Below are 18,354 nucleotides of genomic sequence, written 5' to 3' on the forward strand. Positions count from 1 at the left end.
ATTGTAAAAAATGAATCAATATTGTTTTTAATAATCTTTTATTCCATTTGTATTTATTATATATTCTAATGATATCTAGAATTTGTAAAATAAAATGAATTAATTAAATAAGTGTTGTGTTGTTTTTAATAATAATTACTACCAAAATTTGCATAAGACCACCTTATTTAAAATTCTAAATGAATATATTAATTTGTTCACAACCTAAAATCTTTTGTCCTGTATTTACAAGAGAGGGCGCATGCAATGACGTCACAAATGGAAATATCTAGAAAAAAGCATGCACGCCGCCACACGAGTGTGCAGTGAGTAGTTTGTAGAATAAACAGTTAGCCGGTATATTTGCCGGTGAAATCTTCCAGAAAATTCCAGTAAGTCTATAAAATACCGTTAAAGTTGCTTGTGTAGTTACATAATTATTTGAAGATTATTCACGCATAGGATTTGTAATACGTTGCTTTCTTTTCAATCATTTATAGCTATTGATTTCTAGGCTTCACTATCGTATCGAAAGTAACCTAACCGGCAGTAATCTACTGAATAGCCACCGACCGCTGTGCAGGAGGGAGTGTGACTGAGGTTAGAGCCCTCAAAAAGCGAAGGAAGTGAACTCTATGCTTACTTTATAGAAATTTCCAGCAAACAATATGTCTGTAGTTGGGTTAGATATTGGTAATCAGTCATGTTATATTGCAGTTGCACGTGGTGGCGGAATTGAGACAATAGCAAATGAGTACAGTGATAGATTAACACCGTAAGTGCCTTTTAAAAAAATGGAATTTAGATTTAGTATTTATATGAACTATTATGTATCAATAATTGGCATATTTGAGCAGTGAATATTATATGTTTTTCTAGATGGAGTATCTACTTTTAAGTAAACGGTGGGATTTTTAAAACGTTAAGTTAGTATACAGTGAATCAATTCAAATAACCAAACATATATTAATAATCAACATTTTTAATGAAAATGTTGGATACAATTTATGTTTTTCAGATCAATAGTATCGTTTGGCGAGAAGCAAAGAATTATTGGAACAGCAGCTAAAACTCAAGTAAGGCTTCCAAGAATGTCCTGATTTGTGCAAAATGATTTTATCATTGTGCAAAATGATTTTATCATTAGTGCAAAATGATTTTATCATTAGTGCAAAATGATTTTATCATTAGTGCAAAATTATTTTATCATTAGTGCAACTAATTATTTTCTATACTGTAACTAATTATAAGCTATATCACAAACAGGTCACTATCGACTGATTGTAATGGTCATGTTTATTCAATAACTTGGATTTCTCATTTTAGTTTAATTATCAACAAATTCAAAGAACTTGGTGACTAATTTATTTGTTCTACACTACATTTTATCAAACTGTTAAATTTGTTTATAGACAGTTATCAATTTGAATCTGTCACAAATATGGGTTAGTGAATGCATAGAGATGTATATCTCTACTATCGCTATAATATCTCTATGGTTATAATGTAATCACTGGAAGTTTCTAGAAGGTTATATTAATTGCAAAGAACACAGTGGCAAATTTTTTTTAAGTTATTTGCTAAACAATACATTTATATATTTGTTCAAACTGATTTGTTACATCACAAAACTTATCAGTTAATGTATTGACTGATTTCTATGGCCAAGTTAGATTGACTTATTTCTTATTTTTAGGTTATATCAAACGCAAAGAACACAGTGACGAACTTTAAAAAGTTGCTAGCTCAACAACACAGTAATCCATGTGTACAACTAGAGAAAAAATGGCTACCATACGAGTTACAGGAATTAGAAGACCGTTCCGTTGGTATAAAGGTATGTACTGTACCCGGCCTCTTGTTCAACTTCCATCCTGTGTCCAATTTGGAGTTCTTGCGCCAAAGTTATGGCTGAGGTTGCTTATAATTGGATAACAATTTTTATTTTATGTCTTGGGCAAATGTGGCCAAGGATTACCAATAGTAAATTAATCACTGTCCTATCAGATAGGCGGTAAGAAAGCCCATGAAGAAACAGGGGCTATTTGTGAACCAATTCACCGGAGTAACCCCCTACACGTCTCGAATGATGAACTTGGTTCTTTAAAGTGCACACGGGTTATAACTGTGTACTCTGGACCTACCATTTATAGTCCTTCTCCAAGAAGACTTGTTCCACCACCAGAACTTGGAGTGAGTCAGCCTCAAACCCATGCCAATATTCTTGGCTCTTTAAGTACGGTAAACGACTCCACTGTCGTAACCGCTCTACTATTTTGATAAAATACTGTCAGAACTTTTTACAGTAATAATGTACTGCATTTATTTCACATAACTATTGTTTATTTTCAGTTGCAATATTTAAACCAACCAACCGTAATGAGACCTGAGCAAATACTAGCAATGCTGTTGACAAAATTAAAGCAGTCTACAGAGGCAGGTCTAGGAACAAAAGTTGTTGATTGTGTCATTTCAGTGAGTTGAATAATAAATTATGTATTAGTACATTAGAACCTCTATTAAGGGGACACCTTGGGGACCCACCAATGTGTCCCTTTAATAGGAGCATCCCCTGAATAGGGGTTGGCCGTAGTGTTGTCCCTCATTTGTTTTACAGAAAAGTGTCCCCTTAATAGAGTTGTCCCCTGAATAATATACATTGTTCTATTTTCGTTTCACAATAAATGTTTCCTTTATATGAGGTCCTACTGTAGTTTTAATGTAAAGGTTTTATCTTCTACCTTTAAGTGGTGGATTTCCTGGTGTTTTGTTTTGGGAAAAAAATTTTAAAATAATTATTTCGAAAATCTGTTTTTGATAAATTGATTTTGTGTGACCCCATGTTCAGCTACAATTTGTTTCACTTTGCAGGTTCCTCAATATTTTACCGATGCTGAACGGCGTGCAGTATTGACGGCAAGCAGTATAGCTGGCTTGAACTGCATGAAAGTTATGAACGATTCTACAGCTGGTGAGTGAGCCCTTTATTCCAATTACTTACATTAACCAAATACCCTATTCTGAACATATAGTTGTAGATTTATTATCCCTCTGAAAAAAAAATTTTTTTTTTTTAATATGCCATTTTAATATCACATAATAGTTCACTTTGACCAAAAATTGGATTGAAAAAAAAAAATTATTTTCATGGAAAAAAACTATTTTAAAGCAGAAAATTTTTAAAATGTTTTTTTTTATTTAATCATTTATTTTGTCATTTTATAAGTAAAAACATTTTTTTCTGATGCACTTGATCATAAAATGTCATTTTGTTGTCACTTTGTCTACAGTTTCCCTTGCATATGGCATCTACAAGCAGGATCTACCTACACCAGAAGAGAAACCAAGGAATATAGTGTTTGTAGATATGGGTAACTCATCACTACAAACATCGGTCTGTGCTTTTAACAAGGGAAAATTAAGGGTATCTAATATTTCAATTTTACAATTACCGTTATTCTGGTATAATCCCACCCTCCTAGAACACAAACTTTGGGGGTTGGCAGGGGGGGGGGTACTATATACCTGGGGAAACCCTGGTTTAGGAAAAAAAAATATTGGTAAGCATTTCTTGTAAAGATAGAGAGGCCTACATCCAGAACAAAAGTAAATACTGAGACTATACCGGTTTGTGAAATCCGATATACAGTAGGGGGTAGGATTATGCCCAAGGATATATAAACGGTATATAAATAAAATCAACTGTGCTCTATGGCATAACATATAAATATTATTTTACTAAAAGTCCTGTTATTTTTAACCTAGGTTCTAGCTACATGTTCAGATGCGATGATTGGCGGTCGTGATTTTGATCGTCTCATTGCTGAGCACTTTGCGTCCGAGTTTAAAACCAAGTACAAGATCGACGTCAAGTCCAAAATACGTCCATGGCTTCGACTTCAGCAGGAGTGCGAAAAACTGAAAAAGTTGATGAGCGCAAACTCCGTTAAAATTCCACTCAATATTGAATGTTTAATGGACGATATCGACGTGACTGGTAAAATGCAACGGTAAGGGCAAACATAAAAGAAAATTTCCATTGATCTGCTGTGCATTCATGCATGACCTACGTAACAACATAGTAATGATTGGGTCAAATCAAAATATGTTTACTTTTTGATTTAAAAAATTGAATTTGAATATATGGCTTATCCATTGATCTGCTGTGCATTCATGCATGACCGTGCGTAACAATGTAGTGATAATTGGGTCAAATCATATTGTTATATTATTATCATAATTTTCACTAATTAAACTTTAGGTCTGAATTTGAAGATATGGCTTCGCCGTTGTTTGACAGAATAGAAACTGTTTTGAGGCAACTTCTGGAGCAAAGTAGTGAGTAAATTATTGAATAGGAATTTGATTAGAATTTATTAGTTTTAATTGCTTTGTTCAATGTAACTAACTGTTACTACTTTTACTTTTGACTTTCACTTGCAACAAACAGCTAGCCATTGTCATGATTTATTTAATACATTTATTTTGGACAATGAGATAAGATAATAAGATTTTGTTGTTAAGCGCATATATCCACCAAAGTGCTCAAGGAACCAAAGGAAAACTAATCGGTTAAACCTATAAATCTAGACAAAAACCCACATAATTGCACTCCGTTTACCAGCAATTTAAGGAGCTCAGACTGGCTAGTACATAACTCATTCAGATGTTCTCAGTTATGTGAGCATCTAACTGACAAGATAATATACTGAACCACTTTGGAAATCAGTACATTTGTATTGAAAGTGTATTTCAGTTTAAAGAAAGAACAAATAAAATAAATAAATACTTATTATACTAATTAAATATTGCCAAAAGCATCACAAAGTAGATAAGTCTTTAGAAATGATGTAACTGTTTATCCATTCTCTGAGCAGTTCTGGTTCAATATCTCTGTACCACTTTATCTACCTAATCTTGATACTAGTGTCTTACTAGTATTTGAGATCAAGGTGTTTGGAGTTTATAGAGATTGTTAAACCAGGGGCAGATGCCTTCTATCCCCTGGACTATGGATCTGTAGATCTGCTAAGGTATGCTTAGTTGATGTGCTTAGAACCTGGTACCAGTTGGTAATGGTGTCTGTCTAGGCTCAATGATGATAAAACAATATCTGATCTATGTTTAAAACGTACTTTAAAAGCAACAGACAAGTTGTGTCTACAAGACAATACTACAGAAAACATGGTCAATAGAACATGAACCCAGTCAGCCGTAACAATAGACATGTAGCTACAACAATATAAAGAAAAATTAATTGTTTATATAATAATTTTTTTTTTTAAGAATTGAAACTGGATGATATATACTCAGTAGAGATTGTTGGTGGGTCAACTCGTGTGCCGGCTGTAAAAGACATTATACAGAAAATATTCAAAAAAGATTGTAGCACAACACTAAATCAGGACGAAGCAGTGGCTAGGGGATGTGCATTGCAGGTATGAAAATTAAATGCATCCATTTTATACTGGACTTGGAGACCATACTGTATATTCAGCTTAGGCGATGTTTTGCTTGGCTTAAAATTAATCCTTTAGATCTTTACCTGTCATAGATATTTTAATTTCTCTTTTTAAATGTATTTTTCTTGATTTTTAGTGTGCTATGTTATCACCAACTTTCCGAGTACGTGAATTCTCGACCACAGATCTACTTCCATATACGATAAACTTAGAATGGGCAACTGATGAAGATGAAGAGCCTGGGTAAGTTGTGTGCAGCTAGCAATGCTGTGGTCTTGTGATCAAAACATTGCTGCTGATAACCATAAGCAAATTCACTATCCTTCTTAAAGGTGGCAATCCTGTTCACAAGACAAACATACACAAGATGCTCTACATAAACCAAGTCTTATTACAAGTCTTTGTGAGTGGAGTTGTAATTTGTCATTTAGAAAAAGCCTGACATGTGACAGGACTTGAACCCAGGACCCTTTGATTGGTAGCCAAGCATCATAACCACCAAGCCACAACTCCACTCCATAGTGGTTGCTGATGAAACCATGTGTAATAATAAAAACGTTTATTTATTTTATTTTCTTCTTAGAACTGCTGAAATATTTCCACAGTTTCATTCTGTGCCATTTTCAAAGATGTTAACTTTTTATCGCAAGGAAGCATTTGAACTACATGCTACTTACACCAAGACAAGCAATTTCAACTACCATGATCTCAACATTGGTAGGTACTGTTTTATATATTCTCTTCAGTCAAAAACTGGTCTCCCAGAGGGCCCAGTTATGATCAGTGGCTGTGTGATGTACTAGTACACCAGAGTAACCCTCTACTCATCTTAAAAAGGTGTACTAGGTTCTTTAAAGTGAACATGAGCTAGATGGGTACACTGGACCTACGGTTTATAGTCCTTTTCTGAGAAGACTCGTTCTACCACCAGAACCATGGAGCGAGAAACCTTGCCGATATTATGGCTACCTAATTACAGTTCAACTGTCTTAACCGCTCGGCCACTCACTCGCTCTGTATTGTTAGTGTTTTTACAAATGCCAAATGTAGTTGTTGGACGATTAATATAATATATCTTACCTTAACAGGCAAATTTAAGATTCTGAACGTAAAACCAGCGTTTGACGGAGAAAGCTCTAAGGTAAAAGTCAAGGTACGAATTGATGGGCACGGCATTTTCACCGTGTCGTCAGCATCGATGATGGAGAAGCTGGCACCGTCCGAAGAGGCGGCCGATGAGGCTGATAAAAAGGAGAGTGAAACACCAATGGAAACTGATCAAGAAACAGCTGCTGCTGCTAGTACAGAAGAAAAACCTGCTAATACAGAAGAAAAACCTGCTAATGAGGTATGATAAATGATGTTATGAATAAATTAACTGACTGTAGAAAGATATGAAATTTGTATATGATAATTAAGTTTATTATTGTTCTCAATTTCGGCAAATTACCGAGGTTAACCTTTAGCAACTGTATACAATTTAGTTAGTGATTTGCTGTTTTTACTTTTCACGTTACCTCCTCAGACTGCTAGTGAGACCCCTCCTACACCAACCAGCACAGAAGAAGAGTCCATGAATGTTGACGATGCTTCTCAACCAAACGGTGAACAGGCGCCCTCAGGAGATGCAGCAAAGGATGATGGTAAAAAGGAAGAAGCGAAAAAAGAAGTGAAAAAGAAAAAGAAAACTACTAAGCAACATGAACTAGCGATAGAATCACTCGTCCATGAACCTCCGTCATCGATTTTGACTGAATTTTGTGAAACAGAAGTAAGTAAATCTTGTTTTATGTGGTGAAAAATTGAAATAAATTTTAAAAAAAGACCAAATTACTCAAAATGATTTGTTTTAAACTGTTTTGTTTCAGTTCAAGATGCAAGCAAATGATAAACTTGAAAGAGATAAGAGTCACGCCAGGAACAACGTAGAAGAATATGTCTACGAAATGAGAGGAAAAATTTACGAACAATTGGAAAAATTCATCAAAGAAGATGTAAGTTTAAACTTTGAAAGCATCTGCACATGCTCACAAACCTAACTCTGTTGTGATAGCTTCAGCAACATTGGTTATTCTGGTGGTATAAAGCTCTGTCTACACTATCAAACTTTATGTGACAAAACAATGTGATTTGCCCATATATGGACATGATGATGTCATAGCACTACCATATTTGTGCATATCACTTTTTTTTTGTCACATATATTTTTATCGCATAAAGTTTGATAGTGTAGGCAGAGCTTTAGAAATGATGTAACTGTTTATCCATTCTCTGAGCAGTTCTGGTTCAATGTCTCTGTACCACTTTATCTACCTAATCTTGATACTAGTGTCTTACTAGTATTTGAGATCAAGGTGTTTAGAGTTTATAGAGATTGTTGAACAGGGGCAGATGCCTTCTATCCCCTGGACTATGGATCTGTAGATCTGCTAAGGTATGCTTAGTAGATGTGCTTAGAACCTGGTACCAGTTGGTAATGGTGTCTGTCTAGGCTCAATGATGATAAAACAATATCTGATCTTTCATATCTTCCATTAAACGTGTAGAATATTTCTATTATGATATTACATTTAATAACAGATATTAATAATTGAATATTTTTTTTACTTTTGCAGGACCGAACACAATTTTCTAAATTATTAGATGATACTGAAAACTGGTTATATGAAGATGGCGAAGACGTGGAAAAGAATATATACATTAAAAAACTAGAAGAATTAAAAGTAGGCAAACATTTATTATATACATTAAATTTGTTTATTGCTGGAAAGCTCTGTCTACACTCAAAATAGTTTGACAAAAAAAGTGTGATGTGCCCAATTATGGTAGTGATGTCATTGTGTCCATATATATGTCCATATTTGAGCACATCACATTTTTTTATCACATAAAGTTTGATAGTGTAAACAGATCTTTAGACTTGCTATACTAATAAACATGAGGTAAGAAGTAGTGGAACTCCAGCTTGGTGGTTAACATACTTGCCTTCCAATCCGAAGTCCAGGGTTCGATCCTAACCAAATGCCAGGGTTGTAACTCACAATAGTTTCTATTCTACTCCCTCAAAGTAAAATAAATTTATTCATTCTGTAATTGGCAGACTGGGTTTCTTAATGTTGGATTTTATGAAAAAAAAATCATCACATAATACACAACTGTTATATTTTTAGAAACACGGAGACCCTGTAATAATGAGGTATAAAGAGAGTATAGACAGACCTGATGCATTTGAGCTGTTGGGCAAAACACTCATACATTACAATAAGATCTTGGATTCGTATAAAAAGGGGGTAAGAATGTTTTATTTTTATAAGCTCATGCGATAATTCCTGGTTGTCTGGGTTTTTGTTCTTTAATAATTATGCCACTATTCTTTATTGTATAGACTGAATATTTAACTAATTTGACCAATATAGTGTGATGTGCCCAAATATGGTAGTAACATGACATCATCGTCTCCATATATGGGCACATAACATTTTTTTGTCGCATAATAATCGTTCATTCTTATATAGCGCATATTGCAAGCTCTCAATTCACTGCAAATTATTAACCCGGTCATTTTTTTAATCAGACACGTTTAACAAACTGTGTTAACAGAGTTGAGACTCTATCCAAGATAGTTGTTAAGCTCTGTCTGCACTATCAAACTAGTTTAACAGAAAAAGTGTGATGTGCCCAAATATGGTAGTGATATGACATCATGTCCATATATGGGCACATCACATAAAGTTTGATAGTGTAGACAGAGATTTAGATAAGTTTCAATGATTTTAATCATGATGAATATTTTAATTGAATAGGATGAATTATACAACCATATTGAGAAGTCTGAAATGAGCAAGGTTGAAGACAAGATAAAGGAGAAGACGAAGTGGAGAGATGAAAACTGGAACAAACAAAACCAAGTACCAGTGACGGAAAATCCGGTTGTAACTGTTTCGCAAATCCATCAAGAGACTGGGGTACGTTTACATGCTTTGATAATAATATTTGATTATGTATACTGTTCTATAAATGATATGATGTGTCTATCCAGACGTTTTTATGCTCGTCTGATTACGCCCTCTATTGTCCAGTTGATGAGCATTCTGAAAGCAACCTTAATCTTTTTGCTTATGTACTTTGAAGTACGTGCGAAGTATGTAAAGCTCTGTCTACAAAAAAGTGTCATGTGCCCAAATATGGTAGTAATATGCCTAAATATTGTAGTGATATGACATCATGTCCATATATGGGCACACCACATTTTTTTTTAAATAATGTTTGTTATTGTAGACAGAGCTTTTGATGTTTGTTTTGGGGACAGTGGATGAGTTACTCATTTGAAAGACTATATTGACTGGTTATATTGATGACATTTTAGCATTGAATTTATATGTTATTTCAAATGAAATGAAATAATGTTGAATATTAAAATGCTAATATTAATATTTGGTGGCATTTTGCCGAACTAGTTCCGCCTTATGAGCCAAGTTCGCCATACTCTTCCAGACATTTATTTCAAAATAACATGATTATTCTGGTAATTAAGAAATATAGTTAAACATTGTCAACATGGTTTGTTTCAGTTTAGCCAAAAGTTAATAAAATAATCTTTTCTTGCAGCTTTTAAAAGCAGTTTGTGAACCAATAGTCACAAAGTCAAAACCTAAGCCCAAGGAAGAGCCTCCAAAGGACAAAGAGAAAGAGAAGACTGAAGAATCTGGTGAGAACACGACCGAGGTGAAAATGGAGGATGGCACCTCTGTCGATCCATCGGCTCAAGAAAAACCAGCGGCAGATGACCCAGATGTCAAGATGGACCTTGATTGATGTACATCCTGAATATAATATATCCAATTTTATTCATATAATAATAATAATCTCATGTATACATAAATGCAGAACTTGTTCTCATGTGGTTGGGACCAGACCTCCCATTTTGGAATTGATTAAAACAAACCGATGATTGTGTTAAATTGTATTATAAATAATTGCACACATTGTATGATGTACTGTGCTTTAAAAAAAAAATTGAAAATAAGGAAAAAATGAAAAAAAAAAAATTACCACTAAAAATATTTTGTCTGTATAATTTATCAGCTTATTTAGATAGCCTGACTAAAAAAAACCTATTTTATCTTGGTTTTCAAAAAACTTATTTTCTCTAAAAATGTTCGAGGTAGACATTTCATCTCTTCATTCATATGCGATGTAAAATTATAAGATATTAAAAAAATGAAACATCTGCATTGTAATTTTGAAAGTTATTAAGAAATTAATAATTGAACTATACAATAATAATATTGAAATTATAATCATATGTGTATAAACTAATAGTCATATATGGATAAATCATAACCATAACCATATATGGACAGATCATAACCATGTATGGACAGATCATCACCATATATGGACAGATCATCACCATATATGGACTGATCATATATATAGACTATATACCCATGTAGTGAGGTAAACTAATATGTAGATAACCTTTAATAGATAATATAAAATCATAACCATATATGGACATGTCATTATATATGTATAGGGTGTAACCATAATATGGAAAATTGTTACCCTAATAAAAAAAATATGGTTAAAACCAAAAATATTGAAATAAATCATAACCATATTTGGTTAAAAATAATAACGATACTGTATGTCACAAAGGGGGCTCAATGAAGGCAAAATACCTAAAAATAGTTTCACCTCTTTAAAAACTGAAGCAAATACTTGATATGAAAATAAAGCACTATCATTATATATGGTATATTACACTTATAAATGTAAATATGTCTTTAGATAAGTCATAAATGATAACTAGTTATGCTAGATTGGTGCATTTGCTTAAGTTGATAACATATCTGCATTTTACCTAAACATCGATATGCATTGTAAAATAAAAATCGGGAGAACAATCAGGGCTCGAACAATAAATGAATACAAATTGTTTATCCATACCAGAGATCTGCAAAAAAATGAAAAAAAGTGTAGATTTTATAAAAATCATTTAGCTGTAGAATTTGCTAAATTCAGTTAGTAATTTCCCATTTATGTATTTCCTGTGTAATTATGGTTTCACTATTGCTAGCATTGTGTATAGTGTACCTGGTATTATTTTTGTCTTTTTCATTGCAGCAAAAAGAAAAATGTGTAGTAATGAATGCTTTTAGTCTTTGGTTTACTTATAAACAGCCAAATTCTTCCACCCTACCGTTAGTGTAATCCCAACTTGTCAAATTTTGTGATTAAAATGACCAAAATTATCACATGATTATGATTGTAAAATGAAAACAGTATACTACTGTAGTGTATTGCAATGATGCAACTTAATAATTGTTTTTGTTTTAGGAACACTAACCCAATGCAATGTTTAACCTGTATATCTAAATTGGATTACACACAAATTTAAATTAATTTAAAAACAGTATGTAATTAATAATATACATAGGCCTACTACTAGCTTGTTTTGTTTGTGTCATAGTTGAGCTATCAGTATACGGTAATAAAATTTAAGTAGGACAATATTCAATATCTTTATGGAATTTTTGATGTAAATTAACTTGCCCTACGAAGTGTGCCACAATCTGAAAGTGAATTTAAAAATCGATTAAAAAAAAAAGTTGGTGGAAATATTCCATAATTTCAACGGTTTACGATGCATTACTCATTTACGAATGAGACTGGCAAGCTTATAAGTAAATATCGAAATAGTTTAGGCTCAGTGGACGATTAACCCAAAAATTCATATTCTCCTCTGTACAAACATTTTCCGCTTGTGACGTCACAAGCGGATTTTTTCCCCATTTCTTAGGGCTGTTTTCAATGCTTTATCGTCATCTCCGAAATATACTATTACAGTCAGCAGTATTTAACAGTATATACTACGTGTTGAAGACATAAAATGTAACTTTTTGGAACACTTTTATATCATCTTTAAAATGTTTTTTTAAAAGACTGAACATCATTGTGCGAGTCCAGTCGTTAATAATCATGACGATCCGCTAGTCAACGTCTGTCTTGATAGGCTAGTCGACTAGACTGTGACGACACATACAATCAACAACTTCCGCGACAATCGGAATAGGTTTGAGCTAGAAAAAGTGCTAGAAAATTGGTAATAAAGTGGCAAATAATTTATATTAACATCTAATTCTTGTGCCCAGAGAGAGATGGATCCTCCTCCACAATATGAACAGGTATTTAGAGATCGATATTTATGATTTACAGGGTAAATTTTGTCTAGTAATATGCGTGTTTACATGAGGGAGACATATTGTATATTGTTATTGACAGTCGAGTGTGTGGTGAGTAGTGGCCTGTTCAGCTCCAGCCACTCATCGTACGGGAATAGGACTGTAGTTTTGGTCGGCCTAGGCTAGTTGTTTGTCTAAACTTCGTAGTATACCGGATACATTATGGAATACTATGTAAATAAAGTAACAAGTAAATACAAAACAAAAAACAAATCTAGCCTCTCTCTCTAGCGAACTAGAATTAGAGAGACCGCCTATTTTATTTAGTAATTTTAATCAAATAACAAATGTATTTCAATTGCAACTGTCTTGGCCTGCAGTAGGACATTTTATTTATTTGTGTGCTGTGATGTTTTTGTATTGTAGGTTTGTGGAGAAGATAACTTAAGCTCTGGCCAAGTAATGTTAGCACTTGTGGTGCCTCCAGAGAACGATACTAAAGAAGTCCCTCCTGAAACCCCAGGTAAAATAAAAATGAGTATGGATACACTAGGCCTATAGGGACGGGCGGATCCAGGGGGTAATTGCTTGGGCCGCGCTCCCCCTTTGACAGCTAAAATTATTGACATTTTGAAAGACTATTAATATGTTTCAGCCCCCCTGTTTAAAACACCTGGTATCTGCCTCTGACGGAGGCCACATATGTGAAAGAAAATCATGAAATAAATAAAATTTGATTCTTGTAGACACGGTAGGCTATGTCCAAATTCCAGGAGATGCACCACCACCTTACGATGAAGAAGACAAAAAAATAATGGAACTCAAACGTAAAGATGAAGAAATACGAAAACGACTTGTAGAGCTAGGCCTTCTATCCGTAAGTATTTTTTGTCTGAGGACAAGATAAGGAACACCTTTATACATGTCTATAATTACATTCTTTGAGTATGCTTGGAATAAAATGCCTGGATTGGTCCAAGGCATTAAAATATTTTCAGGTAAAACATTTTAATATAAACTCACCTATTGATAATTATGGTACAGAATTTTACCCTTGATGAGCAGATGTGCCATTATTTCACGACCACAGAATTACACCTTCTTAAAAAGAGTACAGTAATTTGAAAAATGGCTGCAAATTAGTGGATTTATTTTGTTACATATTTTATAATTCTTTTTACTTAAGAAATATTTCATTTTTTTAGGAAAATGATTTTGGAAGCGACTCAGAAATTCTGTTAGGCAGTGGGTGGGTGTTCTTTTGGGCTGCTATGTGTAAGTACTATTATTTTGGTGTTTTTTTAATGAAAATAGCATATTTTGTTTGCCCACAGTTTTTATTTATATTTAATATTGAAACTGAATTGCTAATGCTAATTGCTTTATCATTGAAATTTCATATTGTTATTTTAAACTGTTTTTTGTTGTATTTAATTAATAATGAACTTCTGTACGTCATAGAGTATATCAATTATGTACAACCATAATTACGTTGCATAATGCTTCACTTAAAAAACACCTGTCTCTATTACAATCAAAGATTTATCCTGAATATCTTGTGTATTCATATTTCATCATACTTGGATTCTTTGATTTTAATTTGTTCTTTGTTTCAAAACAAACTAAACCTTAAAAGGAAGAAAGGAAGCTTGGTCACCACAAACTTCCGGATTATGCTTATTATGTAATTGTGGTGAAAAAGAAACAGTTGATCATTTCGTATTCAGTTGTTCTAGATTAAAGATGTATTGTCCCCCAAAAACATGAAAAATGAAAATTAATTTATTAAGACTGTTAATAGGTTATTTTGTAGTTTTAATAAAGTTAATCACTTCAGTAGAAAAAAAAACGGGAAAAAACAATGTTTTCACTTAAAAAATGACAAAATAAATGGTTAAATACAACCAAAAATCCATTGGCTAGCAGCTGTTTTTGCATTTTTTTCAGATAAATCTTTCATCTTTCAGTAATATTAGAAATTCAATATTTTAAACAATTTAAGGAAGATCTTTACCACAATGATCTACATAAAATGTGGGACTTATTCACAAGTTTCCCTGAAAAAATTTTTTGACTCAAATCATAAAGAATACCCAATTCAACAAATAACCAATTTTAACTATGAACTAAACATTAAAACAACTATAATCTTTGACAAATATTGTAAATTATTTGTTAAAACTGCATGGAAAGAACGAAATGAAACCTTATAGTATTGTAGTATTATTACATGACACAACTTATTATTATTTCTCCTTACTTACTTACAACTTGTTAACTATTATTTTATGTTAATTATTGTTATGTATGTTTTTAAACCACTTGTACTTTTGTTTAGAATTCTGTAAAGAATTTTGCCTCTGTTGCAAAAGAGAAAATTATTATTATTATCATACAAACGTACTACAAAACCTAATTTATGTGGCAGATTTATGATAATAGCTTTGACTACTAATTCTACTTTATCTACATATATAATTTATTTTCCCTAAATGTTGAAATTGATTTATTATTGTCTTGTCAGCTATTGAAATGTTCTTATTATTCTCTCAAACTGTTTCTTATATATATAATTCATTAATGAGGTTCAGTATACAGTACGTCATTCATAGCTTATACATGATTTTGTTACATAATACTTTTATGTTGCCATTTCAAATCATCTGTTACAATCATACATGCAGTTTTATAACTCATTATATCTTATTTTATTTTGGTTTATTTTATACAAAAGGATAACAAAGCCTTGTTAGGAACCAATGCAAAAATTAATATACTGCAGTTACTGCAGTAGCTCTATTTGTTACACTCTTTAAACATGCAATTGTTTAGAAAGCTTTTTTAGGTAACCATACACATTTTTTGTCACATAAACTTCTACTTTAAAAATGTTACTATATATCAAATTCTTTTTATTTTACTGCAGTAACTGCAGTAGAAATTACTGCAGTAGAATAATGTGGACATGATAATATAGTTGCTCTTGACTACTATGTATTTGTTAGCAAAATTCACTGAAGATATATTCATCTTTTTTTCTTTTCAGTGTCTGTGACATTTAGTTGGATTGGGTTTTTGGTTGCCTACTGCCTTAGCTCAGCAGTAGCTGCCCGTTGTGGTGCTCTCTGTGGATTTGGTATCTCAATGGTTAAGTGGACTATAGTAGCTCTGTATTCGGACTGTTGTAGAGCTTATCTGGCGAGTACGATGTGTTTGTCCATGGCGCTTATATTTTGTGGTAAGTGTCTAAAGCTATTTATAAATGTTATGTGTATCAAAAAGCAATCAAGCATATAAGGTCCATTAAAAAAACCAATCCAATTAAAGACCACTTTTCAGTGAATTAAAAGAAGAAATACAGTCATATAGTATGTGATTAAATGACAAACTAAACATACCAAAGCCAAACATACCGAAGCCAAAAAATACCAAAAACAAAACATACCGAAAACCAAACATACCAAAAACCAAACATACATAAAACCAAACATACAGAAAACCAAACATACCAAAACTTTAAAAACTTTAGTTGTAAACCAGATATGTAGGCATGAACCATTTATTAAGTAGGAGGATGTAAACCAAATTTAAATATAAGCAATAAACCAGAGCAAGTATAAAACCTATTGAGTAGGTGTAAACCAGATTTAAATATAGGCATAAAGCATATGTCTGGGTAAACCAGACCAAATATAAATAGATGTAAACCAAATTGTGTAGGCATACACCATAATGTCTATAAGGTTTGTCGCAAATAGCGTGTGTGACGCATGGTGGGAAGGGTTTGGGAGCAAACGTCACGACTTGCTTCCAAACCCTTCCCATCATGCATTGTGCAATGACGTTGCTCGCGAAATCAAGCTATATGCGATAAACCTTATTGTTCATGGGATCTGAAAGCCTTTAGAGCACAAACAAGATCCATGCACCATAGACTATAGATTAATTAAATTGTTTTAATTTAACAGGTGTTACGATCGCTATTAGAGGAGCAATGATGTATATGCGTGCACGCAAAGAATACGAAATGAACGGTTATCCTGCCATCAAATATTGGTATCTCTATTAAACAGCTATAAATTATGCTTTATTTATCTCATTCATTTTTAAACATAGCCGTTACTTATTGAAATACATTATGCATTTCCTAGCAAATGTTAAATAATTAAATCTGATTTGAGCTTTAGTTTACAAAGAAATCATGAGTTTTCCTCGTTGTGTGTTACTTAATTATAATTTGTGATCCTGTATGTTATATAGTTTTGGGTTTTTTTTATAATGTTATATTTATCCTAAATAAATAAGACCCACTTTTTGAAAAATAACAGTAATGGTCGCTCTTCATTCATGTATATTTCATAAAAACATTTCATAACCTTTTACAAAAAAAATATAAAGAGTTTATTACAGTAATTAAGTGTTAAATGTATGTATTTCCCCTTATTAAATTTAAGTATGTATTTCCCCTTATTAAATTTAAAATACAATTGTAGTTTATCGTAGATCCATGGGCTTGGGTATCCACCCTTGTTGACAATGAAGATTACTATTACCTCGTTGTTTATTGTGATTTTGTGGTAGATTTTGGCAAAAGTACATCTTCGTATATATTTGGTTACATTCTTGACCCCTTCCAGATAGAACTGCTTCTTAACCCCCACCACACATACCCCCTCCCCCACCCCACCCCACTTTTATTTTGCTTTTGATGGGGAGTTGTAAATACAGTATTTAAATTTTTAGAAACTCAGTTGTTTATTTAAATAGTATTCATACTAATTGCTATGTGCAAACATATGTTGCCGATTTTATACAGTTTCGTTAGGTTTTCGAAATGGAGTAGATAACCAACCATTAGATAAGGTTTCTAAGATACCTACTTAAGGTTGATAGTGTAGACAGAGTTAAGTTATTAGTGTTGGAAAGAGTTGGAATTACGGAAATTGATGCTATTCAGTTAGATTTAAAGATGTATTGTCCCCACAAAAAATAATTCAAAGAAATTAGTTTATGCTGTATGCCATTTTAATGTCACATAACAGTTATTCACCTTGGACTAAAAATGGATCAAAAAATAGATGATTTACCTTATAAAATTATAAAGGAAAAAGGAAGCCAATTGCCTGGAAGTCAAATGGTTTTTTAGATAAATTCTCGGTTTTTTTTTTTTAAACCGAAATCATTTTTTAAATTTAAATAATCTTCTTAAAACTACAAAATAGTCTATTTAAAGTTTGATTTTACATTCATCTTTATTTGTCATGTTTTGTGGGACAATACATCTTTAAACAAATGATATATATATATATATTCTTTTATTTTGGGGGTTTTCACTTGATTTTTAGAAAAACACAGGTCATATATTTATGGGGTATTTTTAAAATCTGAATTAGTAGCATGCTTGTGATTGTAAAAATCATTAAAATATATTTTGAAATGCTCATAAGGGGAACTTTTGGAAATTAGTTTTGTACTGATAAATAAGTAGTAATAATTGATAACTAATTACTATATCATACATAATGTATACGTGCACATATAGTAATATTAGTCAAAATTTGGGTGATTTTGCAAAAAATCCCTGTACTATAGTATATGACCAAATTTCGACCTTCTTATTTTTCGACATAAAGTGATCCCATGACACTATAAGATCATAATATGACACTATACGTGCACATATAGTAATATTAGTGCATATTAATTGGATTTAAAAAAGGTCGAAA

At 32.4% G+C, this 18,354-nt stretch overlaps 2 protein-coding genes across 2 annotated transcripts; both read left to right on the plus strand.

Annotated features, from left to right (window-relative positions):
• Positions 1 to 267: 267 nt before the first annotated feature.
• LOC144841853 (97 kDa heat shock protein-like) lies at positions 268 to 11,959 on the plus strand. The gene is made up of 19 exons (XM_078698115.1): positions 268 to 371; positions 480 to 754; positions 998 to 1,055; positions 1,676 to 1,816; positions 2,332 to 2,454; positions 2,851 to 2,950; positions 3,270 to 3,403; positions 3,745 to 3,989; positions 4,241 to 4,317; positions 5,266 to 5,417; positions 5,578 to 5,684; positions 6,025 to 6,158; positions 6,530 to 6,789; positions 6,967 to 7,212; positions 7,310 to 7,435; positions 8,057 to 8,164; positions 8,612 to 8,731; positions 9,245 to 9,406; positions 10,050 to 11,959. Exons 2-19 carry the CDS (start codon positions 648 to 650, stop codon positions 10,254 to 10,256), a joined length of 2,607 nt encoding a protein of 868 aa, XP_078554241.1. The 5' UTR covers positions 268 to 371; positions 480 to 647; the 3' UTR covers positions 10,257 to 11,959.
• Positions 11,960 to 12,474: 515 nt separating this feature from the next.
• On the plus strand, positions 12,475 to 18,076 carry LOC144842740 (NEDD4 family-interacting protein 2-like). The gene is made up of 6 exons (XM_078699259.1): positions 12,475 to 12,631; positions 13,055 to 13,151; positions 13,375 to 13,505; positions 13,834 to 13,903; positions 15,675 to 15,866; positions 16,597 to 18,076. Exons 1-6 carry the CDS (start codon positions 12,605 to 12,607, stop codon positions 16,695 to 16,697), a joined length of 618 nt encoding a protein of 205 aa, XP_078555385.1. The 5' UTR covers positions 12,475 to 12,604; the 3' UTR covers positions 16,698 to 18,076.
• Positions 18,077 to 18,354: the final 278 nt, after the last annotated feature.

Source organism: Antedon bifida, chromosome 5, assembly GCF_963402885.1.
Source record: "Antedon bifida chromosome 5, ecAntBifi1.1, whole genome shotgun sequence".
Lineage (NCBI taxonomy): Eukaryota > Metazoa > Echinodermata > Crinoidea > Comatulida > Antedonidae > Antedon > Antedon bifida.